This window comes from Megalops cyprinoides, chromosome 4 (assembly GCF_013368585.1).
Source record: "Megalops cyprinoides isolate fMegCyp1 chromosome 4, fMegCyp1.pri, whole genome shotgun sequence".
Classification (NCBI taxonomy): domain Eukaryota; kingdom Metazoa; phylum Chordata; class Actinopteri; order Elopiformes; family Megalopidae; genus Megalops; species Megalops cyprinoides.
In genome coordinates, this window is record NC_050586.1 from 44,063,934 (window position 1) to 44,090,614 (window position 26,681).

At 38.3% G+C, this 26,681-nt stretch overlaps 1 protein-coding gene across 3 annotated transcripts; it reads left to right on the forward strand.

The window, feature by feature from the left end:
* Positions 1-2,403: 2,403 nt before the first annotated feature.
* LOC118777050 (cingulin-like protein 1) lies at positions 2,404-22,615 on the forward strand. 3 transcript variants are annotated; one of them, XM_036527765.1, is made up of 18 exons: positions 2,404-2,467; positions 6,301-6,501; positions 8,037-8,588; positions 9,145-9,396; positions 10,045-10,140; positions 10,977-11,117; positions 11,506-11,598; positions 11,873-12,079; positions 12,785-12,889; positions 13,160-13,312; positions 13,790-13,957; positions 14,263-14,436; positions 14,563-14,652; positions 15,630-15,713; positions 15,871-15,989; positions 16,143-16,251; positions 20,962-21,125; positions 22,074-22,615. In XM_036527765.1, the coding sequence occupies exons 2-18, from the start codon at positions 6,499-6,501 to the stop codon at positions 22,135-22,137; spliced, it is 2,574 nt and encodes an 857-aa protein (XP_036383658.1). In that variant the 5' UTR covers positions 2,404-2,467; positions 6,301-6,498; the 3' UTR covers positions 22,138-22,615. The 3 variants fall into 3 exon arrangements, with proteins under 3 accessions (XP_036383658.1, XP_036383659.1, XP_036383660.1); XM_036527766.1 differs by having other exon boundaries at positions 10,980-11,117; XM_036527767.1 differs by lacking the exon at positions 11,506-11,598.
* The last annotated feature ends 4,066 nt before the right edge of the window (positions 22,616-26,681 follow it).

Below are 26,681 nucleotides of genomic sequence, written 5' to 3' on the forward strand. Positions count from 1 at the left end.
TGTCTATTGCAAAGATGGTCCTTGCATAATTGATTTGATTGAATGGTTGAGACATTACACTGAAATTCAGCTCTAACTTGCCATTGAGTCAAACCGCTCCTGATTAATCCGAGTACGGCACCCTTCTACCCCACAGGCCTCATGCAGTCTATTCACAGCCAAATGATCAGCCACTCCTAACTACATTGTATTACATTACTGACATTTAGCAGATGCTCTTATCCAGAACAGCTTGCATAGGTTCATTTTTTACATGTTATCTATTTATACACACATTCATACATACAATAATCATTAATCTCATAGAAAATTAGTCCTTAACCATTCAATAGTTGTCATTAAACTATCACTGTATCTGTATTAATGCTAAAAGAAGGAATGACCTGGTATCAGATCTTTTCCAGAAAGAATTGCATTTCTAATTTAAATCTACTTCTCTAATTATTTTGTGAATGGTAAAGAATGGAATTAGGAAAAACAGCTCTCAGAAATATATCTCTCAAAATTTTCATTGATATTCTAGGTGTTAGTAGGTTGAAAAAAGTATTGGATAGAAAATTATTACTATATAAAAGAATTATCTTTTAACACCGATAGTACATAGAACAAGTAAAATGCATGGTATTATCAACCTCTCTGTACAGTTTAGCAATGGAAAGAACATATGATGTAATTTGTGATTGTTAGATGAGTCACAGGTTTGCATTTATTCCACCCCAAACTGCACCTCATGAGTTAGGAATGTGAAGATCTTATATATTTTACGTGATAGTTTCAGGGGACTTCTGCCCATTCAAGGCATAGCTATGGGCTTCAATTTCCCAGTGGGTGGTAACCAGCCTGAAGTGTTAGCCAAAGATGTGTGATACAAAGCTGAAAATGCTGCTCAACAGTTTACAGAAGTAACAGCCTCTCCTGTTATCTGTATTGTAAGAGTTTCAGTGCTTCACTGTTTCATAAACGGAGAGTCCTGGTTCCCTCACCCTATACACATTAGTCCTCCTAGGGCAGGATTCCTGCCTCAGCCTCTTCAGAATACCCATCATCTCCATCCTTCAAGACTTTAGACCTTGACCCTATTGGACAAGCCCAGCTTTGGGTGCACATGGGTAAAATTTATTTTTATTGTTCTAGGTGGGGTTCTATTTGACTTTCAATTGACAAAACATCAATATTACCCCTTGCTCCTGTTAACCAATTTTCAAATGTTATATGTCAATTTAGTGACAAGTCCAAAAAAATATTGTCAGTCCTTTTAATATGACTTGTCTTTGGTGTAAAATGAAGTTACATACATAAGTGGGTCACAAGGCAGAACATGTTATGACCCCCCCAGGGCTAGGCCATGTGGGTTCCTGCTTGCTTTATGACCTCTTTTCCCTATCTGTACTGACTATAAGCAATAAGAAGGCAGATCAGTTCTATTCCCAGACCCAATGTCAGTCTGGGAATACTGATCACCTGGCAACCCTGTTATTCACCATCTTTACTGTCTGCTTCAGTACATATCATTCTGATTATGACATGTCTGTCTTGCCAAACCTGAACTGAGTCACTGTCATTCTGTAGTAACAAACATCACACAAGTTGATCTTGGACAGTTCATCACTTTCATATATCAAAGAGGTATGTTCCTGTTTCACTCTCTGTTTTAACTCTACCCAGAACACCACTTCAATCTCACACAGACTCCTTTTAGTTTCCACTGAACAATGTGACGCAACATGTCACACTTTATAGAAGGGTGTTTAGAATGTGCTCCTCTGATTTTCAGACAGACAGCTAGGTAGACCATCTGCAGTGGACAGGGAACAAGGATTGCTACCAGAACAATGAGGGCTTGTTGTGGAAAAGCGTTTATACTCTTGGGCAGTGCACTTCACCTGATTTTTCTCTGTGAAGTAAATTGTAAATTGGTGTATACGTTCAAAAAATCAACTTGACTTGATTTTCTTGACTTGATTGATCAAAAAAGACTTGCCTTAGATAAAGCCACCTTTAAGAAAATCTGTAATAATTATAATAAACTAAACTTATTATACTTACATAAAATAAACTTTTTGTGTGACATGTGAAGTGATGTCCACACTTCAACCTCCTCCAAAACAGTCATTTTCATTAAAAATGCAGGTAATAATTAAGATAAAATGTTGTCAATTTAAAATAATCACAAGTGTCGTTAAAAAAGCTGAAAAAGATGACAAGCTGTACATTAGGGTACAACTTTGTTTAGATTCTTGTTCACCCTGGAGTTCAGCCAATAAATGGACTATTAAGGACACTTCCTTCCGCTGCTTTTTCCAGTTATGATTTTCTGTTATGCAGTCCTTGTAAGGGCAGATTTCGTTACTATTCAGATGTCACTCTGGGGTAGAAGCTCCACCTACAAGTCTGTTTTGCCGCAGGAGCTTGAGAATGTGCCGTTTATATGAAATCGCACTGGTGAAAGGAGATTACCGAGACAAAGGTAAGGCATTTGCAAACAACATTTCCCTTTCTTATTTATTTTGCGGTACTTGTGGACATTCCAGCTTTGCACGGATATATATTTACACACAAGATACCTTTAAAATTAGTTATGAATATGTACTGAATACTGAATATTTTAGATATAGAAATAGATAGATTATTTTAATGGATAATATTCTAGTTTTGTAACGAGTCGCTCGCGCCTGCTCCTTTTAGCTTTTTTATGTTGTTCATTTCTTTGAGATATTTATTCTTTTGAGATATATCATCGGTTGTCATTAGGTTGTCATAATGCTATTCGTAAAGAAAATAAAATGTACACTTATCATAAACAGACCATTACTATCGTTTGAAATATATCGAAGAAATTTCTTCGAATATCGAAGAAATCAATTTCAGTTTATCATTTGCATAACACTGAATTTATAAATTTGTAACACAATACTACTATTACGTACTTGTAATAAGTTATTGCACTTTAGAGTGAGTTCACGTTATCCATCTTATAATGTTGACGTTTTCTGGTGGCACTTCTGGTCTAGACAATTGTCTGTTTCTGGCGTGACTTGACACATGCTATGAAAAAGGATTCGTTTCGAGTATTTCCTGTCGCTTGAAATTGAGAATTTAGCATAAAATTTTGGTGGATTTGATATCTGTTCTGATATCAAGTGTCCATGAAAGATCAATATCAATGATCAGAGGCCCAGTTGTAAAATGTATTGTGTATGTAGAGTAGATTAATAATCTACACAAATTAATGTCTAAACTGATACTGGAGAGCTGTAATATCCAAATCTACTGACTCAAATATTTTAAATCATACATTGACATCATTCATTGTGCTCTCCAATTTCTCTTTTTTGGTCAAACTAAATTACATTTAGTCTGGAAGGCAAAGACATATCAATACTTTCAACAAGTCACTCTGGTTCAAAAATGAACTGTGTCGTTGTGGCCCATATTGGTTTGGTGTAAACTACTCTTTTAATGTATGTTATTGCACATAGTTATGTGACACATCCATACATTTTGAGGCCTGGATCTAGTCTAGGATGCCCCTGCTGGATATGCATAATCTCTGAATTAGATCATGGAGAACAGTAGGAGTATGGAGAAAAACACTGCCATCAAATTACAGATGGGTTAAATGGGACTTGGGATTTGTAACAGGAGCATGAGTGAGAAAGATGAATATTCCTAATCATAGATCAGCCAATTGCATTGTATTCTGAGGATGTGTAACGACCTCGCCCCCTCCCACTTCGGCTTCAGCCATTCAGCACTCAGTGTTGCCGACCTGCTAATCACCGGTCTGATCAGCGATTACCCCCCTCACCTGTCTTGATTATCTCCCTCACCTGTCTCCACCTCGTTAGCTTTGATTTGTTCCCCTATTTAAACCCTTGTGTTTAGTTCACCAGTGCAAAGTCAGGGTATACTAAGCCTGGTTTTGCAAATGCTTCAATTCCTGCCTGTATCCCGTCTGATCGTTTGTATCCTGCCCCGTTCCAGAATAAAGGTTTGCTGTTCCGCACTTGTGTCCAGCTCTCACTGCAGTGTGTGACAGGATGTACGTAAATTTTTATTGAAGTCATAAAATAGATGTATAATAAACACTTGCTTCTGTCCCTCTGCTGTCATACATCCATCAGAGAATTAACCTAATCTTTGTAATTTTGTTTTAATCGCAAGCCTGTAGGCCAGGATTTTTTAAAAATTATAAAATGGATATTAATTATTAATGGATATTAATGGATTAATGGATATCAATTTTTACAGAATCATATTTCTTCACAAAGCAGGGGCTTCAGATTGTTTGTTTAAATATTTTGAATGTTCAGAGGTAATACCAGACACAATATTTTAGTCAATAACGGAAGCTACTGGAAGAAACAACCTTAGGAATAATGGGATCCCCTACTCATTTTTTCACAACTGAGACCGGAAGTGTTTCACCATTAGAGGCACTGGAGAGCAAGAACAGCCAGTTCAGTTCTTTTTTTTTTTTGTAAGGATGAGCTGTGGTTATGGGGGTGGGTTGTGAAGAGGAGGGGTTTACAGTAATAACCTTGCTCTCAGTGCCTGTAATCTAAGTCAGTGTCCAGAGATAGGTGCTGTAATGCATTCCACACCCTGTTTAGAGAGAGAGCATGAAACTGGGCAACTTTTGGGACTGACTCTATCCTAACACTCCCTGACTTTCGAGCTTTCACTGGAATTCCTCCAGGGGATTTCACTGCCCTCAAGGCAATATAAACAGACTGGAAGAACACAGAAACCTCACAAATATTCTCACAGACATGGCCTGACTGTACAGGGGCAAAATGCAACTGGCTCTTGTCTGAACCTGCTGCCATTACTCATTTTCCCACATGATTCCCAGTCCGATCAGATATACCCATCTATCCTGTCACCTTCCTGACACTGCGGGAGACAGTTCACAAAACTTGCTAGGGCTAACCCTGTTCACCGTGTCATGGCCACACAGATGGACATACTCTCACTCAGACACAAACTAAGTCATCCAGTTGGTTAATTCCTTGTGGTTTCAGATTGCCAAAGATTATGATGCTTTGTGAGTATAACACAGCTCTGGTGAATCCTGGGCAGGACACCTAAGCTCCAAAGTGTTCAAAGTGATCACTCTAACTACAACATGTCTTTAACTTTAAAAATAATTCCCACTTTAACAATCATTAACACAAGCCTCACACTGTAGCCAATATCATTTTGGCAGTTTACAACCAAATTTATGGTAGTGACATCGTGATTATGGTACTTTATTCAAACTGTTCTTGTAAAAGCTAAATGTCTAAAAAAAGTTGCTGTTGTGGAGCATGAAATCTAAGATCTGTGCGTCAGCCTTGGTAATCTCCCATGCAAATAAATGATTATAAAAAATAGACTGATCAATCCCTTGGCTTTCTGACCAGTCTGAAATTATTTATCGTCCAACAATGGAAATGCACCACAGCAGGGTGCTTTGCAATGACGTGCACCTCTTGGCAAGAGTCTGCTTTTATTGAGAGACATGCAAGCAAGGACTTGTTTTGAGGAAGAAGTTAGTTACTGAAACTTTGAGGTGTAATGGAAGCAATGATGTCAACTATGACTGCAAAAGCTAGTATGGTATGCCCCTGTATTTCATGTTTGAAAAGTGCTGACTTGCATGCATGCTGTTACTTAGAGTATTATGTCTCCCCTATCCCAGAAATTGAAACCAGTGCAATGCCTTTAATTTTTGTAGTATTTAAAAAATGATCCAAAAATCAGATGTGATAAGAGTTTACTGGAATATGTATTTTCCTGTCTATAGGGTGTCACTTATTGTGCACTTTCAATCTGATTCTTCTGATTAGTAGCATTTCAGGTTGAAACAAACTGGTTTAAATAATGAATGAATTCGGTCCTCTTGTGGTCTAAACTTTGAAGAAAAATCTTTGGACATTTTCAATTTTTTTGTGGCTCTTTTGTTACATGACTTAAAATGCATTGTGTTGTGGTTGTGTATTTCAAGCTGAGTGAGTTGAGACAAACACTGTGAGACAAACACTTGATCGATTTAGAGATCCACAACCAGCAGACATCAGCACATTGTTAGTGAGATGTCTGGACTCTATCTGCTTGTCATATCTATCTGGGTCTATCTGCTTTATCTCGCTCTGTTTCATTTCAGCACTCATTGCTTTACCTCTGCCATTCAGCCCAAGCTATGTGTTATTTTTGAAATCAAGTTATTATTTAGATGTCCTAGAAGTTCAAGGTGCATTGTGAGAAGAGGGCCTCTAGAGATTTGATGATCAGGGCTGGGTCTGTCTTCCTGGGCAGGAACTGGTGAGGTTGCAGCAGAACCTCCAGGTGAAAACCTACAAAGAAGAACCAAACACACTGAGGTTCCAAGACTGTGCTCTGCAGGAAATTGTGAGCAGTGATCTTCAAAGCTACCAGCAGAAGGCGCAACATCAGCAGGACCTCTCTGTGTCTGGGCAATCACAAGGGGAGATTGAGCAGGAGCTGGAGATCAGAATGGTATGAAACATAAACCTTTTTTACACACTCATTGGTAATGAAAACATCCCTGTGAAAATGTCTCTCATTACAGTATTATCTCAGACTGTAAAACACCCTTGGGCTTCAGAATAGTGGTGAAAACATTTCTGATTTTTCATTTTCTAGTGTTTGTAATTATGACTTCAGAATGTGATTGGTAGTGAAAATGGCAGAAGCATCGTTAAAAAAATTACCAGCAGGGATCTTGTGAATTTTATACAACCTGTATTGTGTTGCTGTATGTCTTTTGAATTTTTATCAGTCTTAATCTTCAGTCTTCATCAGTGCCCAATATGTAGCTTTCAAATGAGCAAATGCAAGTGCTCAGTCTTAAATTGCTCAATGCTTGGTTTAGTTATTGGCTACATTAAGTACATTTGAAAAATAACATAAAGAAATAAAGTTTGTCACTTCTTTAATGGTGTGATACAGAAAATAGACTATTTGTAGAACTCTATTTTGTTGAAAGTTTAGTGGGGTTTTGCATGTCAAAATGGCTTTTTTACCGTTTGGAATTTGCACATTGATTCTCCTTCATTATGGTGAGGCACACCTGTGTAAGACACTTATCATGCTAAAGAAATAACATCTGCCATAGAGAAAAACGGAGCTTCCATGATTTAAATGTGATAGTATCAATGTATCAATATTAAGATATCAACTATAATGATATAAATACTCACTCAGTCACATAAATAAACATACAGTACGTGAGTAATTTCAAATACCTTTATTGACTTTTTGAGGACACTTTTTGTTAACTACATAAGATATGACAATCTGGAGGTTATGGTTATCTTGTTGTAGTTTGCAAATGACATCCCTGTGTTATGCAAAAAAAGGTTTCACATAATCACTACTATTTCCAGGCCCAAGATATGCCAGCTGTTGGGAGAGGTGTTTCGTTGGTCTAGATAGGTGATTTTTAACTGAAAACTGGCATGGCAGAGAGCCAGTCGTTTTACTGTCATTTTTCACATAGAGACAGAATGCTGAGTGCATTTACATGAATCCATGACTCATATCTGTCTACATCATGAGCTGCAGAGATAAGAGATTGAACTCAGGTGCACACGAAGCACCCTGGCATTGTCTTTAAAATATACACCTGTATTACAACATTTACCCAGCCAAAACATAAAACGTAAATACAAATTTTAGCCTAGACTTCAGTGCTCTTTTCTTGTCACCTCATGATAATACATTTGCTTGGATTCAGTTGTAGTTCTTGTACAATATGAATCAGATAACACTAATGTTAGACAAAACCTCTGTAGGGTTAGACATTATAGGCCATTCATTTTACATCACTTCACTAGAAAAAAAAAAACATTATATTATTATTATATATTATTTTGAGTTCTTTAAGCTAAACATGGGATGAATTACTTGTGAGAGGCTTGTTGTGCAAAAACAAGATTGCATGGCAAATTGTATGGTATTGGCATTGGCAACAGGCATTCTCATTTCTATCCTTTTGTGTTCCTTTTGAAAAGTAATCCTTTGTTTTGTAGGATGCTGTGAACAACATGGCAAGAGGAAATTCTGAACGTAGAACAGAATGCAACAAAATTCTTCCAAATGGACACACACACATTAACGGAGAGACCAACAGAAGCGCTGAGCTCAGTACACCAACCAAGAAGGTTTCTGTGAAAGTAGACTTGCAACTTTCAGGCCACATCAAAGATCTCATTCAGAAGTTCTCCAGTGGTGAGAGTGGCCAACACTGTTCAGCTGGATCTTCTAGCAGGTCGTTGATAGCTGGTGCTAGCAGCAGGAATTCCACAGAGAAAATTTCACAGTCTGAGGTAATGGAGGGTAAGGGAACACCAGAAAGAATCATCTCTGTTCTGAGTAGAAGTGACAGTGGCAAACCAAATGAGGAGGGCAGTTTACCCACTATCACAGTAACATCTCCATCAGAGGACCCATTTTCCAACTCAAGAGACATCCAAGAAAGTGACTCGCAATGCAGTGAAATATCAACAGATGCTACCTCTGAGAGGATCATTTCTCAACTTGGCAATAACTTAGGCAATGGATCAGTGGAGGAGACAGTTGTGGTGAGTTGAGTGAGATCCCATATCACTGTCTGTGATGGAACATCATTGTCTTACAGTGAGTGTAATGCCTGCTGGGAAAAAAAGACCTCTGCAGATGAATGCTTCATCTGCTACATCTGCTACCCTCATAAAATGTGAACAAACTTCAGTGTCTGTGCTGACCGCAATCTTCCACATTTTAACATTTCAGCCATATTTGTTTCTTCCTTTAGATATTACGTAATGCTGCAAGTTGTGCAAGTATAAATACTGTTTGCAGTATCTCAGAATTACTCATGCTTTATTTTCACAAATTTCAGAATTATAAATGGGGCTCCAATCAGTGTGATGCATAAATTGAAACTAGATTCACTATGTTTCTTACGTTTGTTGTATGTTTCATTTCATTTAGTTTTGCATGTCTCTGACTCTCTACATTTTACTGTTCTTTCATTTTACATTTGTAAAATTTGTCTGAACAAGTATTGTTATTTAATGGAAATATTTGTTTGTTTTGCATTAGTTTAACGTTACAGTAATAATTGATGTATGTCCTACTTATTCTTGCATCCTCTAGGAATCTGATTTTGTTCTAGAAATCCCTCCTTCAGGGGAGGAGCTGCTAAGTTTTCAAGCAAAACTAAGCCCAAACTATCAGCTGTCTCTCAGCTCCGACATGCTTGGGAATGATTCCAGGGATCCAGACAGAAAACTAGGGGAAGATAGCACCAGTGTGTGCTCAGAGGGCCACAGCTCCAAACACTGGCCAAGTCACCACAGCTCCCTGGAGTCCCTGACATCACAGGATTGGGACACCATATCAGAGAGGGTGAGCATTCACCCCTAATGATATTGTGGTTGCCCTCTGCACTTAACTTACTTAAATTATCTAATCACACAATTTTTATTTCTCTATGACTTCTTCATATTGTGTTCTTCACAAATGTTACAATTACTAGGGCTCACACAAGTACCATAAATTAACTATTTGCTTGCAAACACTCTATGCTATGGTTTCAAACAGTTCATCTTTATCAGTAACCAGGTAAGTCTAACATTAATTTTATGGCAGATGTATGCTGACAGTCAGCAGATGTTGATGGAGAAATGTAATGAAACTTTTTTGGTCAAATCATATCAGGGTAAACTAATACATATGGGAAATTTGTATTTTATGATGGCTTGGATCATTTAAACGTGTACTTTACAAGCATTTCCTGCAATAACTCTGAAATTGCCCATGTAGCCAGCATACAGTACATCATTTCACAAGCTTAAATTGTTGCTCCCATTTAAAAATTAACATTGCTGTCAAGGCTGCCAATAAAGGTTGTTCCAAGCACTTGGAGTTGTTGTCTCAAATGAGAAGCACTGTGGAAGTTCTGTCATCCTGTTGGTTAAATGTAATGTTTGAGTTAGGTGTGCCTTCCACATATATTATTAAGCATGTCATTAATTCACCTTTCCTTTGTTTCAGATGGCTGTCACAGAAAGCCCATCGAGAGTGTTCAGAAGCCCGTATAAATCTCTTTCCACTGAGACCTACCCGGTTTACAGGATGTCTGAGAGCAAGGTGATAAGTGTTCAATGTCTCTTAACTATGTATGGAAAAGCATTAAGGCTATGCAAGAGAAAAAAACGTAATACTTAATTTGTCAGTTTCTGCTCTTTCAGATTTTGCTTATAACTAGGGTGCTGTTTAAAGCCGCTTATACCGGCTTATCAGATTGTTGCATTCTCCATTTTATTTTGTTCATATTCCTTCCCAGTTTAATCCCACCGATTGTACAGTCTGATAACAAAATGTACATGACTGCACAATTTAATTATGATTTGTTCTGTTAGGATCCCTTTCTGTATGAAATCATACATAGCCAGATCACGTTCAATTAATTCTATTACTAGCATGCTTGGCCTTCTGTTTTCTCCTGCTAAAGCTTCATTACTCTTCTGTGTATATAGATGGACTTGAATTTTCATACGAAGTACATTCTATGCGATACTCAGTTAGGATTATATTGTAAAGTGGATTTTATGGATTTGTTTAATCTGTTTAAAGCAGTGGTCCCATTAAATAACAGCAGTATGATATTTTACTTTGCAATGTTTCACATTGCACTCATTGATACAGCCTTTTGATTTCATTTCGGGATCTTAATACTCTTATACTGACAGTCTAACTGTGACATCTTATTTTTTCCACTGATAGAGAGTAACTGACTAAAATAAGAATTCCTAAAATTTGTTTGGAATGTTCTGAATGAAACCAATACTCAATGCCAAACTACATTCCAAAGATATTTTGAAGACACAGAAGAAAGTGTTATACAGGTGTAAGTGCTATAGGCCATGTTATACTGTATTTCTGAAAAAATGTCATTTAGATGATGTGCCGTTTTCTGTCTGGAGCAGGGGCTGGTGTCACCGGCCACATCTGATTTTGGCATCTTCAGCCTCAACAGCAGAAGCACCAGCCTGGTGCCTTCACCCACCCTCTCCATCTCCAGGGGGGGCTACACTGTGTATAGGACCCTGACCAAGAAGCATGAGGTATGAACATTAAAGAACACCTTAGGCTACTCTCTCAGAAGATACCACTAGAGCTTTGCCCTGCATGGAAGTTCTCAGTAGGTGTGTGACAATTCACTCGGAGAAAAGCTTGAATGGTCATAATGGCCCTAAGGCTGATGTGAGGTATTCCTGTACTTGAGACAGGAAGGTGGCATTATAAGCAGAGGGTGCAGGAGGTTGAAGTAGATTCATGAATCAAACATGGGCAGGAAACTGGAGTTGAAGTGGGCTCTGGCTTCATTTACTCCTCTTTGAGCAAATGGAAACATGAAATACCTTAAGCACCGATTAACCTAACAAGCTACAGTATTTTATTGCTAGCCAGATTTGCCCCTTTGTTGCATGTTGTCTCCCTGTGCTCTTGCAGGTTATTCCCAATGGCTTTCTCCTGAAATCAGGTGTTCACAGCAAATGCAACTACATTGCAGAGCTCACAGGGCAGCTGGATGAGAGCCAGAGGGTATAACTATGTTTTCCTTAGAACCTCTATAACTGTTTCAGGTTGTTATTGTAGGTGTTCTACCTACCTTCTCTGGTTATGAACGTTTTTTCCTTAAAAAAAATCAGAATTCAAAAAATCTTTGGTTTCCTAATGATGACACTCAATAAGTGGCAATTGCTTTGTAGCATTTTGCACAATCCACCACCCACAAGTGCTTTTGATCTTACCCAGATCATTCTCCTATGTGTTTTCATGAATGTACTTCCTTGGACCCCTCCCCCCTCCCTCACAGAGAAACAGGTTCCTGGAGGCAGAGAGGGTCCAGATGGACAAGGAAAGGAACCAGATCCGCTTTGAGATGAGAGGCCTGCTCGTGCAGAATGAAGACCTGCTGTGGACCAATGCCCAGCTGCAGCTTGAGATGAAGGGGGTGATGGACAGGATGGCTGAGCTGGAGAGAGAGAGAACCTCAATGAACCTTAGCCTCAGACAGCTAGAGGTATCGCAGTATTCTCTTTGTGTCCTGGAGTCTGCCTTCAGAAACAGCAGGGAATTTTTATTAATATACCTCTACTATTTATTTACCTATTTAAATAATACTGACTTGCACTTGTTATTAATTTATACTTGGACATTCTACTGCTGCTGCATGAGAATGCTTTGAATGTGCATTGTTGTTGCTCAGCTTGGTGAATTTACATTACATTATATTTAGTTGCTTAACAGACACTCTTACCCAGAGTGACGTACATAGGTTATAATTGTGTAAATGTTATCCATTATATAGCTGGATATTTTTACTAAGGCAGAATCAATGTTCCTTACCACTACACCACATTTTTGCCCCTAACTTCTGCTTTTTCTTATTCTGGAAAAGCTATGCTGAGATCTGTACAGATTTGAACTCAAGTTAAAGGTTTGTAGACAATGCTCAAATCTTTAAAGACTTTAATAAATCAAAACAAAGCGGGACAACAAAGCTTCATAAAACAAAGCAAATTTGTGTTGAATCACATGACAGCTGGTATAATACAAGAGTTCATGAAAATGAATCCTGTACAATATAAGCACCCCTTTTCTGGTTTAAAGTGAGAAATGAATCAAATATTTCCAGTCCATTTGGTGACTAGTGTTTGAGGATTAATTCCATTGTATTTTTGGTGTGACTTTTAAATGTCCAAAGTTGATTTTTTTTTTTCCACAGACAGAGATAACAGAAGCAAAAGAAGTGATGGTGGAGGCTACTACTCAGCAATATGCTTTCAACTACCTGCAGCAATCGTTGAAGGAAAAAATACAAGACACTAAGGTATAACAATCTTTTTTATGTACTATTACCATGTGGTAGCACATTCTGCATAATGTGTTACACAGTTCAGCTTTGAATTTAAATGTTACACTCTGACACACTCCTTAAACAGAAGATATTCTGATATTTAAAAGGTAGAACACAAACATCATGTATGTTAACCTTTTACCCCTGCCCTTTTATCATCTGAAACAGTCTGACAAGCTGTTTGTTTTTAATGAGGAGAAGAGGGGTGTGGCCAGGGGTCTTATTGGGTACTGTTTTCTGCAGGACACATTGGAGAAACAGACCCAAGACTGTCATTTGTTGTCAGAGAAGCTGTGGCACACAGAGAGGAAGCTGGAGGAGCTCAATATGGAAAAGCAGGCCCAGGAGAAGAAGGCTGTGGAACTGGACAGTACTGTGCAGCGTCTGGAGGCTGAGGTTGTTACATCACACAGATTTTCAGCTGATCCTCCCGAAATGCCATGATGGTTGAAGAGAAATAAGTCACAACTCAATGAAAATATCTCAGGGACCCAGAGCACCAAATAAGTTTACCAGAGGCAGTTCAGATGCAACAATTCACGTCATATCTGTGTTCAGATACTAAGCTGAAACTCAGTCTCATTCAAGTGTATTTACTCCTGTTATTTACATAGTCAAGTCAGTTTCAAAGTGTCACAGAGGCTTGAGTGTTTTACAGTTTCATTATGTTCACGAATAACCTTTACTCCTTCATTGGTACTCCTTACCATAATGATTTATGTTCTATAAATACTTCTTGATAGTGTTTTATAGAGTAGCATTCATGTATATATTGTAGCTGTGCAGCTGCTGGTCAGTGCTGTACAGAATAACAGTGTTATATGCATTGTAGCTATGCAGCGGCTTGTTAACAGCCCTGTGTGTCTTTGACAGCTGGTTGTGGCCCTCCAGGCCTCCAGTCAGGCAGCAGCAGAGCTTAGCCTCCAGAAGAAGCTGAGGGCCGATGCCCTGCAGAGGGTGGAGCAGCTGGAAGACAGCCTGATGAAGAAGACCCAGGAGTTACAGAGAGCGCAGCAGACAGTCACCAGGCTACAGGGAGAGGTACACCACAGCCATGACTTCTCTCACTGCTGCAACAGGAGAGAACAGGAGAAGGCAACACGCCAAGTCATCACAATGCTATGTTCCACAAATTGGAAAGCCAAGCCATCCCACCACAGGCAGCTTTGGTGTCAGTAACAAAATGGATATAAAAAAAAGTTTTTGATAGCCCTTGAACTTATTACCACCAGCTGTTTGCACATTTGAAGCAGTGTTCTATACTGAACCTTGGTTAACTCAGTGTTTGAGTGTATTTGGTTGTGCGCCTTTGTAGGTGCCTGCATAGGTGTGTGTGTGCATTTCAGGTCTCTGATAGGTTGACTGATAAGGAACGTGCTCTGGAGGAAGAAATCAAGAGGTGTGAGTGGGCACAGTTGCAGTGCAAACAGGCTGAGCGGAAGGCGAAGGACCTTCAGGCTGAGCTGCACACGCTAACCCAGTCCAAACAGGACACGGTGAAGCAGCTGAAGCAGGCCCAGGTACCTGGAAACTAGACTGTCAAAGCTTGTACTTTACACTCCACCAGGGGGTGAAGTTCTGTCCACACATACTCTATGCAAAAGGCACAAATCTGCATTCACAGTAATGTGCTCGCTGTGTCACAGGAAAATATTGCAGATATGGAAAGTAACCTGGAGGACATGCATGACAGTGAGGAACGATGGGCCAACAAGCACAAGAAGGCTGTTGAACAGGTTAGAGACTGTACTGTAGGACTGTTAGTACTGCACTTCAAAAACCCCATTATTCCAGTTATTAAAGTTTTCATATGTTTTGTTTTTTCCTTTCCTAAATCCTTGTATACCAGTAAAGCTGAAATTCTTTGAAATATAAAAATATGATCATAAAGAGATAGAGGTTCAGGTATCTTTAGTACTTTGTGGACTCAAATGTTTTTGAGTGATAAAATGTAGTTTTCAAAAAAAAATTCATTTCTGGTCAACCATGAGGTTTGATGATCATTTATACAAAATCAGTTATTATAAAAAGAACAACTAGAACTTCCTGTACAATCAATTTACAAAAAAAACTGTGTCAGAATTTGTAACAGAACATTTTTGTCCTATATGCTAAAATTGTGGGGAAATGAAAAGCACCAACCAGGTGTGTCATGGAGTAAAACAATTAGTACAAGCATTTGATGTAGCTTCCAGAAAGTCATTTTTACAAAGTCATATTAATGTGGCCAAAGTGCTATTTCAATGGGAAATACATTGTCTTTGTGATGTGGACATCTTTTTATGCTCATGTGAATTATATTCTTTATATTATATTATATTCTTTGCCTCCATCATGCCCCACATTTTCCTCTTCAATAAACCTGAAATATACTATCATGTATGTGACCAATTCAGACAATGGCACAAAAGCCACTCTTAGTTCTTGAATTATGAAAGTATTTTTGAAGTACATTCTATGTGGCATAAATGGGATGGGCGTAGAGTAGTTGCTGGGAAACTGAACCAGTGATAAGTGTATTTCATGTTTGAATGTCTTTTTGGGGACTGCTATAGTACCCTTGAGCAAGGCACTTAACCTAAGATGATCCAGCACATATCCACATCAAGAAATCGACTGCATGAAATGAAAGCTATGTGTGTGCAGAGTATACTTGAAACAAGTATGCAATGCAATATAATATTTGTCATTGAGTGTCAAATGTAATTTACAGGTGGAACAGTTTCAGCAGAAGCTGATACAAGAGAAAGACCTGAATGACCATCTGAACAGAGAGAAAGGCAGGCTGGAGAGACAGGTACACATTTCTTGAGTTGTCAATCAGACACAATGAAGGAGGGCTGGTTTTGTAAGTATGTGTTTTAAAGGAATGTCGCTGAGAGTGTGTGTGTGCATATATGTGTACATGCATGTGTGTAGGTGTTGAAATGTGTCATGTTCCTGCTGTCTCTCAGGTCAGAGACTTGCATGTGGAGGCACAGGAGCTGAAAGAGAGCAGGGTCCAAGAGGACATGCTCACAAAAGCCGAGCTTAGGGTCAAGGAACTAGAGGATACTGTGAAGACAGAGGAGAGGTCAGTAGGGGAAGAAAGATCACTGGTCCCAATGAGTTTAATAATATTTATTTCAAGATGAACTCTCTGTGAGGACTGTGTGCTTGACATTTTAAATGGTTAAAAATTGTAGTATGTTGTCAGTGTAATGTACAGAGTTCTGTTGATTTACAGGAAGAAAGTTGTTCTGGTGAACACCATTGGGAAGCTAGAGAGGAAGATAAAACAGCTTTCAGACCAGATGGAAGAAGAGCATCAAGCAACCACTCAACATAACGCTCAGGTGGGGAACTGGAGACAAGCACCACAATGTGGTGCTAGAGCGTTATCTGTAGTGTGCATGTCTGTGATCACGCAAACACTGGAATGAATAAAAAATTTGTTCTTAACGTTGATTAGCAATTAAATGCAAGCATTACTCATATTCTTCACACTTCTGCAAGCTCAGTAATCACTGAAATGAAATACAAGAATTGTGCAGGCCTTGAAAAAAGCAACACTTGCATTTATTTGTTGGTCAAAGTTAAGGACAGATATTAATTTAATCTGGGCCTAGGCACTCAGTGTAGCATTACTGAATTTTACAGAATATGAGGTTATTTATAATAAGTTTAAGACTGTCTGAAAGTGATTTATAATTGCATTTGGGACATTGGTAAACAAGAGAAACATATGTTTAATTCTTGGACTCCAAGACTCCAATAACTCATAATAACAAATCATGAACAAGAACCTCAGTTCAGTTCAGTTCAGTTCAGTTTACTTTATTGGTACCCGTGGGTAAACTGGTTTTGCAGTTCAAGAGAGAGATGGGTGTCCTTAACATGTAAGCTACAAAAAACACATGACACATGTAACATGGAATTTAAAACATACAATATACACAAAAATAAATATTACAAAGACAGTGCTGACATATGACCTATAACATATATGACATGCACACACACACACACACACACACACACACACACACATAAAAAGGTTAAGAATGTTGGAGCGTGTAACTATGCATAACAGTTGCCCTACATGACCTTACTGACTTGTTGTTTGCATAGTATAAGTACAATAAACATTATATCTTACAGTGCAAACTTAGGTGCAATTAAAGTGCTTAAGTGGTTACAGTACATACAGTAAACCTAAAGTGCATTACGCAATTGTAGAGGTAAACAGCAATCTAGATTTACATTTTGTTTAGCAGAATAGTTGCAGCAGGAACAAAGCTGTTTTTAAATCTATTTGTCCTGCATCCTGGTACTGCCAGCCTCCGTCCAAGGGGGAGGTATTGGAACTCACTGTGCAAGGGGTGTTGGCTATCATCTAGGATAGCCATTGCTATCCGCTGTAGTTGACTTGTGTATAGAGAAGAAGGGTGCAGCTGCGACTCACCAGTCAGTTTACTTGACCACTTAACAATTTGATATAGGCGATTCTTGTGTGTAAGGGGAACATTGCCAAACCATGATGCTAAACAGAAGGATATGACTGATTCAATAAAAGTGCGATAAAATAAAGTCATCATGGTCTTATCAACATTAAAGTGGAACAGCTTCCTCAGGCAATGTAACCGCTGTTGTCCTTTCTTGCAAACAGCTTCACAATTCTCCTGGAAGTTTAATTTGGAGTCAATGATTGTCCCTAAGTATTTATAGGATGTGACTTGTTCCACTGTTTCACCTTTCACAGTAGTGGCCTCATATCTTAGGTTTTTTCCAAAATCAATATGCATATCCTTCGTTTTGGATATGTTCAGCTGAAGGTGAGATTCCTCACACCACTGGACAAAATCTTCTATTATTGGCCCATGGCCTCTTTCATTCTTCTGCAGCAGGCTCACAATCACAGAGTCATCAGCATATTTCATAATAGTCCTATTGACATATTTGCTCTGACACATGTTCGTATACAGGATGAACAGAAGGGGTGAGAGGGCGCACCCTCGTGGTGAACCTGTGGAGGAGCAAAGCTGACCAGACATGACTCCATTTACCCTGACTTCCTGTGTCCTATTTGTTAAAAAGTCCAGAATCCAACCAATAAGGTTAAAACTTAAATCAAATTGTGCAAGAAGACGATTTACTAAAATGTGCGGTTGGATTGTGTTAAAAGCAGATGAAAAATCAATAAATAGAATTTGTGCATGAGACCCACTTCCTTCAAGATGTTTAAGAAGCACATGAAGTAGAGTAAGGGTGGCATCTTCTACTCCTCTGTTTGGCCTATAAGCAAACTGCATGGGGTCCAGTGCATGTTCAGTGTGCCTTAACATTTGTGACCTTACCAACTTTTCAAAATTTTTCATTACAATTGAGGTTAAAGCGATGGGTCTAAAATCATTCAAAGTATTAGGCCTACTACATTTGGGGACAGGGACCACAACAGCATGTTTCCAGACCTTAGGTACATGTTGTGTCTGTAGAGATTTGTTAAAGATGAAATGGAATATCGGGCTCAACTCTCTTGTACATAACTTAATTACACGCCCACATATATTATCTGGTCCATGACTTTTATTAATTTTTGTCTTGAGGAAGACATTTTCAACATCTGTACATGTAATGTTGGTGTACTGATTATTTTTGAGTTTATATTGAAGTTCTTCAACCTCCTGACTGAAATCAAACTTATCAAAACGGTTATAAAAACAATTCAATGCATTAGCAAGCTCATTATCAGATTTAAAACCCTCAAGGGAGATATGGCTACTGTTACTCTGGTTCTGAATACCAGCTATAGTTTTCATACTGGACCAGGCAGAGCCAAGGTTGTTCTCAGCCATTCTTTGTTCAAGTTTGGATTTATATCTTTGTTTGGCTTTGGATATCTCAGTTTTCAGCTCTTTGGTGGCTGCATGTAAATCAGTGGCAGTACCATGTTTCTGGGCCTGCCTTTTTTTCCGCAGACAGTTTTTTATAGACCCATTCACCCATGGTTTATTATTAGGATAAATCTTGATTTGTTTACATGGGATGATCATATCCCTACATCAGTGAGTTCATCCAAGTCATTACAGGATTCCTTAAAAGTGTCCCAGTCTGTGCAGTCATAACACTCCTGAAGGCACATAACTGATTCTTCCATCCATTCCTTTACTTCCTTGATTTGCACTTGTTCCCTTCTCAAGACAGATCTGTACTTGGGGATGAGTTGAATACAGTTATGGTCTGCAGAGCCCAGCGGGGGCAGTGGAATTGATTTGTAAGCGTCCTTCACTGTACCATAGCATAGATCCAGTGTCTTTCCCCTCCTGGTTGGACAGTTGACATACTGGTAAAGGTCTCTCATTGACTCTTTCAGAGTAACATGGTTAAAGTCACCTAAGATAAAGTTCGGAGCGTCGGGTGAGAGTGTTTGTAATTTTTGGATGACATCAGAAATAACATGGCAAGCAGTGGTGGCATTTGCCTTTGGGTGAATGTACACAACTGTTAGAAAAACTTGCGGAAATTCGCGTGGCAGATAGAATGGGCGAATTGACACGGACAGGAGCTCAATGTCGGGTAAGCAGATGCTTTCTCTGACAGTCACAGAAGTACAGTAGCGTCTATTAAGATATACACATACCCCGCCACCGAGCGTCTTCCCCGTTACGTCGGCATCTCTGTCTGTCCGGATAGGTGATCCGAAACCGTCAATCCACAGGTCTCGGTCCTGGTCATGGCCAGACAACCAGGTCTCCGTGAAGGCCAAAACGCAGCATTCCCGAAAGTCCTTCTGCAGCTGGACATTTCCCTGCAGTTCATCTAGTTTATTCCTGAGGGACTGTACGTTTCCCAAAATCATTGTGGGGAGGGGGATCCGTTTGAGACTTTGCTTCTTCAGGCGTAAACGAACACCTCCGCGTTTGCCCCGTTTCCTCTTTTTTCTCTGCCATGCTGAATGTTCGGATTTGTGATCTTTCCTTATACAATCTGGTAATTGTAAAGCCACATCTGGTGTGCTATGCACGCTCTCATAGCGGAGTTGAAGCAGCTGATCTCTGCTGAGGAGAAACTTTAAGACAGACTTCAGACAAACTTTGGGACATTCACGACTTATAAAACGGATAAAAAACAAACAAACATATCGGACGCCACCTCACTCACTGCCAGTCGCTGCGTGCGCAAGCGCCCATGTGTCACCTGAGCCCATAGTTTCCTACAAAGAAATAATCTCTTGGAGCTGTACAAAGACAGGACTGTGAAGACACCGATTAGATCAGGCAGGTATGCTGTTTATGGAATGTTTAGTAAGGTACATTCTGATGTCTTATAACAATTGTTTTGAATGGAAATTTGTGCTGACCCTGAGGTATTTGTCTTTTTGAGAGATGCAACATTACAATAGACGTTTATCACTTAATGTATCAATTGAAGTGACACCAAACCCCAAAACAAAATGTATTCTGTAGTTCTTTTTTCTACCATACAATACAATCAATATCCAAATAAACTGCACCAAACCATATAAAGAATCGACAACTTTCCCCAATTGCCTTCACTATAAATGGATCTTCCTGGGTCATCAGACCTGGGAGATTAATCTGGTTTGGAGCACAGCCTGATTCTCCCTACTTTTGCCACAATCAGAATAAAATATTCTCAGTAATATCATAAACAGTGACTACATGAAACTTTTTTCCTCCGAACCTAGAGTATGAGTTTTTTGAGAATTTGTATATTTATAAATATAGTTTGCATAACAGACTTACATACCAAAGTAAACATAACTCTGGACCTTTAACCCAAAGCAAGGTCCAAACCAATTACATGTTTAAATCCATTTTTAGGAATCTTTATGATGATGGACCCAGGACTTGTGTGTTTTTTTTTTGCTTATAAACTGTACAATTGGGTGTGATATTCACAATGAGTTTGCTTTTGAGGATACGGAAATAGAGGGTATGTAAATGCGTGGATGTGTGCGTGTGGAGTAGACAGTGGGCTGCCAGCTGACCCCTGACCTCATGCTGACCCCTGAAATCATGCTGACCCCTGTTCTGTAACTGCAGATGACCCAGCGGATCCGCTCACTGAAGTGTGCGCTGAACGAAGCAGAGGAGGTGGCGAGCCGCACGGAAGCCCAGCAGCGTCAGACCCAGAGAGAGGTGCAGGAGGAGAGGGAGACCAGTGCACGCCTGCAGAGACAACTGCTGGACCTGCACCTGCAGACCAAGTGAGACTGCTGTCACACACATGCACCCCTTACACGTACACACCTGTAATCATACCTATTCACACACCTGCACACCGATAATCACATTTATACACACACCAATCTCTTTCCCCTAACTCGTGCACCCATACACAATTTCCCTGTATAATCGCACCCGCAAACACATGCACATACACACCCATACACACCCACACACACACACACACACACACACACACACACACACACACACACACACAGACAGTTGTTTATACTTTCTGGTCACACGCATGCATACACTCACACTTTATTCAACCACACACACCCTTATACTCACATACAATATGGAGAATCACACCTAGTTATACCCAGACAGATGCATATAGCATGTACTGACAATCAATATGCTGACATTCTCCATATTCATACACACACGTACACACATATGCATTCATACTCCATCATAGTGTGCATGAATGTGAGTATGAATGCATATGTGTGTGTATGTGTGTGTGGATATAGATGAGGGTGTATACTGAAAAGAGAGATAATAATGTATTACGAATAACACTATATTTGACTTAGGGTTGAAGTTGTGCTCACGCCTGTAATGCAAACAAGTTTAATACCAGCCCTCTTTTGTCTAGACACAGTCCTAGATTTGTATATTAGTGTGCATTGATCACAATTTGTTTTCATAAGTCCAAAAATGAATGCTTGCAGACCTTTATTTTGTTACCTATACTATGAATATCACAAAACTTCACTTTGCTCAATACAAGACTATATATCATGTTTTATTTTAACGAATATTCCTTCTTAAGAACTTGAGTTGAAGAAAAGTCAGAAACACACAAAATCCTCTGTTCTAACAATACAAAAACACTCAAGGAAATCACTTTCACACTGTCTATGTATGTGTTATTTATTTAGTATGAGCTAACACCTTGTTCTGTGTTCTGTGTGTAGGCAGAAGGAGTCCCTGATCATGAGGAAAACACTGACCAATCAGAAGAGAATGATCAGCTGCTGAAAAAATGGGAACAATTGGAAACAGTATTATAGAAGAGTACCAGACCCTTCATATGGCTCCCATACCTTCAGAGTAAAATCTGAAATGCTGAAAGCCAACAGAATGACAGATGGGCCTCTGTTAACTAGTCAGAATTCCTACTTATTATTGTTCTTGTAGTGAGCAAATTCAGCCTCTCAAAAGCCATTAACACTCTGATCCAAAGTCTTGGTAAAGCGTCAAAATACCATTTCTCAAGTCTTCTATTAGGAAATAGCATGTTCAATGGTATATATGAGGTAAATGTTAATAGCAAAGTGGAGAACTGAAATAAATTGCATTAAATTATTGGGTTGGGTAAATATTGAAGAGTGAGGTCCACTATATCTGTTTTAAAAGTACAATATTTATCTGGTGAAAAAGGTACACAATAAGGGTACTAAATATGCTCTTACTTTTTATGAAATAAATGCTTTATGAAATGGTTTTTAAAATGATAACACTGATTTTTTTTTTCTTTTAGTATGGCATAAGAATTATTTTTATATTTTACCATTTCCATGTAAAATTTAGTATTTAATGATGACTTATTTTTGTAATAATACTCAAGTGTGCCCTGTGATGGACTGCAATTTTCCAAAGGGTGTGGTCCTACCTCACTCTTTGTGCCTGCCAAATTCTGCTGTGGATTACCAATGTCCTCTAAAGGACACTTTATTGAGCTTATAGATAGGTAGATGGATTTTCAAATCTACCAGATACATTCCATGTATTCAATTGCACCTTGGACCTAAGGATAGAGGGAAGATAATATGGTGAAAATGTGGCAATTAAATGAACTTTTTTTTCTGTTGCACTATAAAAGCAGCATTGATTGCTGTCTCTTCTGTACTGCCCCAGTTTGTGGATGTTTGCAAAACCATCCTTCCAAGACTGTGTGCTAGATCATTAGAACTTTGCATTACCCAAGATAGACACTTTTCTACTGACAGTTCTGATCTGATTATGTTTCAAAGCTGCATTCCGGTTGGTTGTGTGTTTTCAAATAAAAATATCTTACAGGATGGATTCCAATCTATAGGCTACTGCAAAGCACTTGTTCTGTAACTTTAAATAACTGTATCTGTGTGTGTGTGTGTGTGTGTGTGTGTATTACATTAGCAATGCCCTAGTGGAGGTATCCCTGTTGGAATGTTCATGTAGTTGCTGTGGCACAAAATAGGAACAATGAGATCAGATAAATAAAATAACTGTATTATTTAAATATAAATATATGTAAATATAATTATTATTTTATTTTTAAAAATCTGAAGGAGCTTACAGTATATTCAATATATGCATAACAGTATTACAGTACATTCTATACATTCTATTCTGTTTACTGCTGTAAACAATGCATTCAAAGTTTAGATATGCCCAACAGCATTGGAACCATGAAAAGTGGTATCTTCTCCTGGTATGGAAATAATGATTCTGTTTCAAACTGATTTGACCATTGCTTATAAGAATATAATATTATGTTGAATAATGTTCTGACATGTTTGCTGTTTTTTTTATTTATTTTCCATTATTGATTTCTTAAGAGCTTCAAAAACCTGTATCAGTGAATCAGCACATTTCAACCTGACTGAAAAGGCTTAAAATTAATTCATTTAACCTCAGTTACAAAAATGGGCATATTCCCCCACAAACTGAAGAGATAAGGTGGTGTTTGAAGACCCTAGTAATATATCTTAGTTATTTCTTCACCTAAACAAGTCACAGGGTACCTGCTTACCCAGTATGATGGGCAGGGACAATGCAGGGGCATTATTTGAACATACTGCATTTGAACAGCTGCTCTTTATTGAAACAGGTCATGCATGAACAAATGCCAAACAGGAAGTGAGTTGGAAAGTGGCTGTGAACTAGATTCATACCTATTTTCTCAAATAAGGTGGAAGGCAGTCTTCAGGTCTCACTGGATTACTCGTGCTGGTTGTTTCAAGCCCAGGATTATCCCTAAAAAAAAGGGATGCTCATGCTGTAGTTATTTGGTCACACCAATGGTAAGTAGCAATCTTCAATGGGTGAATTATAAATACTATGAAATATTTATTGAATGAAGGTAAAATTACAAGAGTGTGAGTTTCCTTTGCCAAGTAGACAGTTGTTTGTATTATTGTAACTGACTCTGTCTTGAAATTGTGACCATAGTAAATTTGTTTGGTCGACCAATGGCACTTTTAAATGTAGCGTCCTGTAACCTTATAAGTAACATAAGTAACAGCTGTTCCCTGGTAACGTATGTGTGTAATAATTTGTTGCTCAAACTTTAGCCGTTAGATCACGCTTTTCACTTTAAATGGTTTGAAGCATAAGGACATTATCACTTTAAGTTTTTGCTATTACTGAGTGCACATTCTATTACTATTGACACAAGATGTTAACTCGAAACACTAACTTTGATTGACATGTAAAACTCCTTTACCTTTTACCTTTAAATATAAAACATGCATCAAAGCAAAAACTGCATGTGATCTCAAATGATGAGATCACATTAACATGCCAGATGGAGATGTGGGGAGTGCTTGATTTTCTTGTACTTGCAAAGCAAGCAGTAGTACTTCTTTGAGTATAATCAAAAGAAACACATTTAGCATTTTAAGCATTCAGCTTTCTGATGCACCAGTACACATATGAAGAAGTTTGTTCTTCTGCAAAGGATGGTGTGTTTTTGTTGTGTACTGTATTATGTACTTTTGAAACATTTTGTATTTTAAGTTATGCATTTCTAAAATTACTTCTTAAATATGTTTTGTAAAAGAGTTGTGTATGAACCAAAGTGTTTTTTTCCATTTCAATTTTCAAAGATTAATACATAAAGGTATATGCAAATTTTTGGATGCCTACTTTTACTGTTAAGAGAGAATCCAGTTTATTGATTTAGAGTCACAGTTAAAAAAACTGTGTAGTCAGTTTAAAAAAAAACAATGAAACCAACAATCATTATCGTTATCGTTATCAACCATCGTTATCATTATATTGCCTATAAAAATAATCCAAAATATACTTTTTCCATTGTTTTTCTTGTAATACTTCACAAATGAAAATGACAGACAATTGAATGTTTATGTATTATTAGTAATATAAAGCTATCACCATTCAGATAGTTGTCCTTCTGAAAGACAGTACAGAAGTCAGAGTTTTCCCACGATGGAGTCAGATTTAGGATGATACACAAACACATGTGTTATGTAACATATTGCATCACAGACTCTGGATGTGCATAGAATTGAAGTGGTCATTGCAAGTCACTGTTTTACAGGCTGGCAGAGGGAGAAGGATATGTGAAGATACAATCTTCCCAAAGGACATTTTCTTTCCTGTTTTATTAAATGTATATGTATTTGTTTGTATGGATGTTTAAGGTCCCCGTATGCTTCCCTGTGTGTTGCCATATATACAAAACCTTGCAATAAGAAGCTTTTGTCAGCTTCTTCTCGCAAGGTTTTGAATAGTTCACCCCAACCAGATAAAAGCATGAAAATGCTTTCTTTCTAGCTGGACAAGGTACAAAACAACACCTTGGGCAAAACAGCCATTTTACACCTTTAGCGCAACAGTGTCAAAATACAACAGCATCTTAGGCCATCTCTGATCATCATGCCATGTTTCTGAGCCCTCTAAATAAGGTTCTAGGTTTTCTTTTCATAGCTTTGAAATATGATATACTGTACATTTGTATTTATATATCATGAGTGTAAGACAGCATGAGTTATCACCCAAACTGGCATTATAACACAAATTTACACAATCTGAAAACTGCCTAATCACTAATTACAAATAAAGATCTACCAGTTAGGGCATAATTATTTCCCTTAGGCTGCTGATCCAAGAAAGTCTAATTTATGTTATATTGAGAATGCATGCAAAAAAAGCATGAGAGGCATGACTAAAGTAAGAGTAAAAATGGAATTGTGTTCATTCTCCTACTCAATCAGGAATGGCATCAGCAATGGAACTCAGCAGTGAGTCAATCAGAGGCCAAGATCCAGAGGAAGACAACCTCTGTTTCAACTCCATTTCCTACGTTAGAGAAGAGACAGACTACATCCGTAAGGTAAGAGGAATGAAGATAATAACTATGGGTACAATTCACACACACTGAGAGAGCACAGGTAACTTTCAGGAGGACTGGATTGATAAGATAATATTCAAATACAATTAAAACAAACATACAGCTGAAACAAACCAAAGGCCAATGAAATTTAAAGGAGGTGGGATCATGCAGCTAAGGCCATGTGTACACATTTTCACTTGCTAAATTTTTGCAGTTTGCTCAATTTAATTTGTTATTTTTCTACCTGGATGCTACCAGGGCAATATTTAAATGATGATTATTACATACATGTTTTACCTCATGGACCAGACACCTGTAAGTAAACATGCAAGGACAAGTGTGAATTTATCCCAATGAGAAATGCATGTCTGTGAGTAAAAACTACACCCCCAAATTCATAAACCTGAGAATTTACATTTCACACATAAAGTCTGTGGACTGTGCACAATTCATTCAAAAAGAA

What these genes read in the sequence shown, in the direction of transcription:
- LOC118777050 (XM_036527765.1), top strand. An exon ending in ACAAGAAGGCTGTTGAACAG is followed by an intron (nt 14,653 to 15,629) that starts GTTAGAGACTGT and finishes TGTAATTTACAG; the next exon opens with GTGGAACAGTTTCAGCAGAA. An exon ending in ACTGTGAAGACAGAGGAGAG is followed by an intron (nt 15,990 to 16,142) that starts GTCAGTAGGGGA and finishes GTTGATTTACAG; the next exon opens with GAAGAAAGTTGTTCTGGTGA.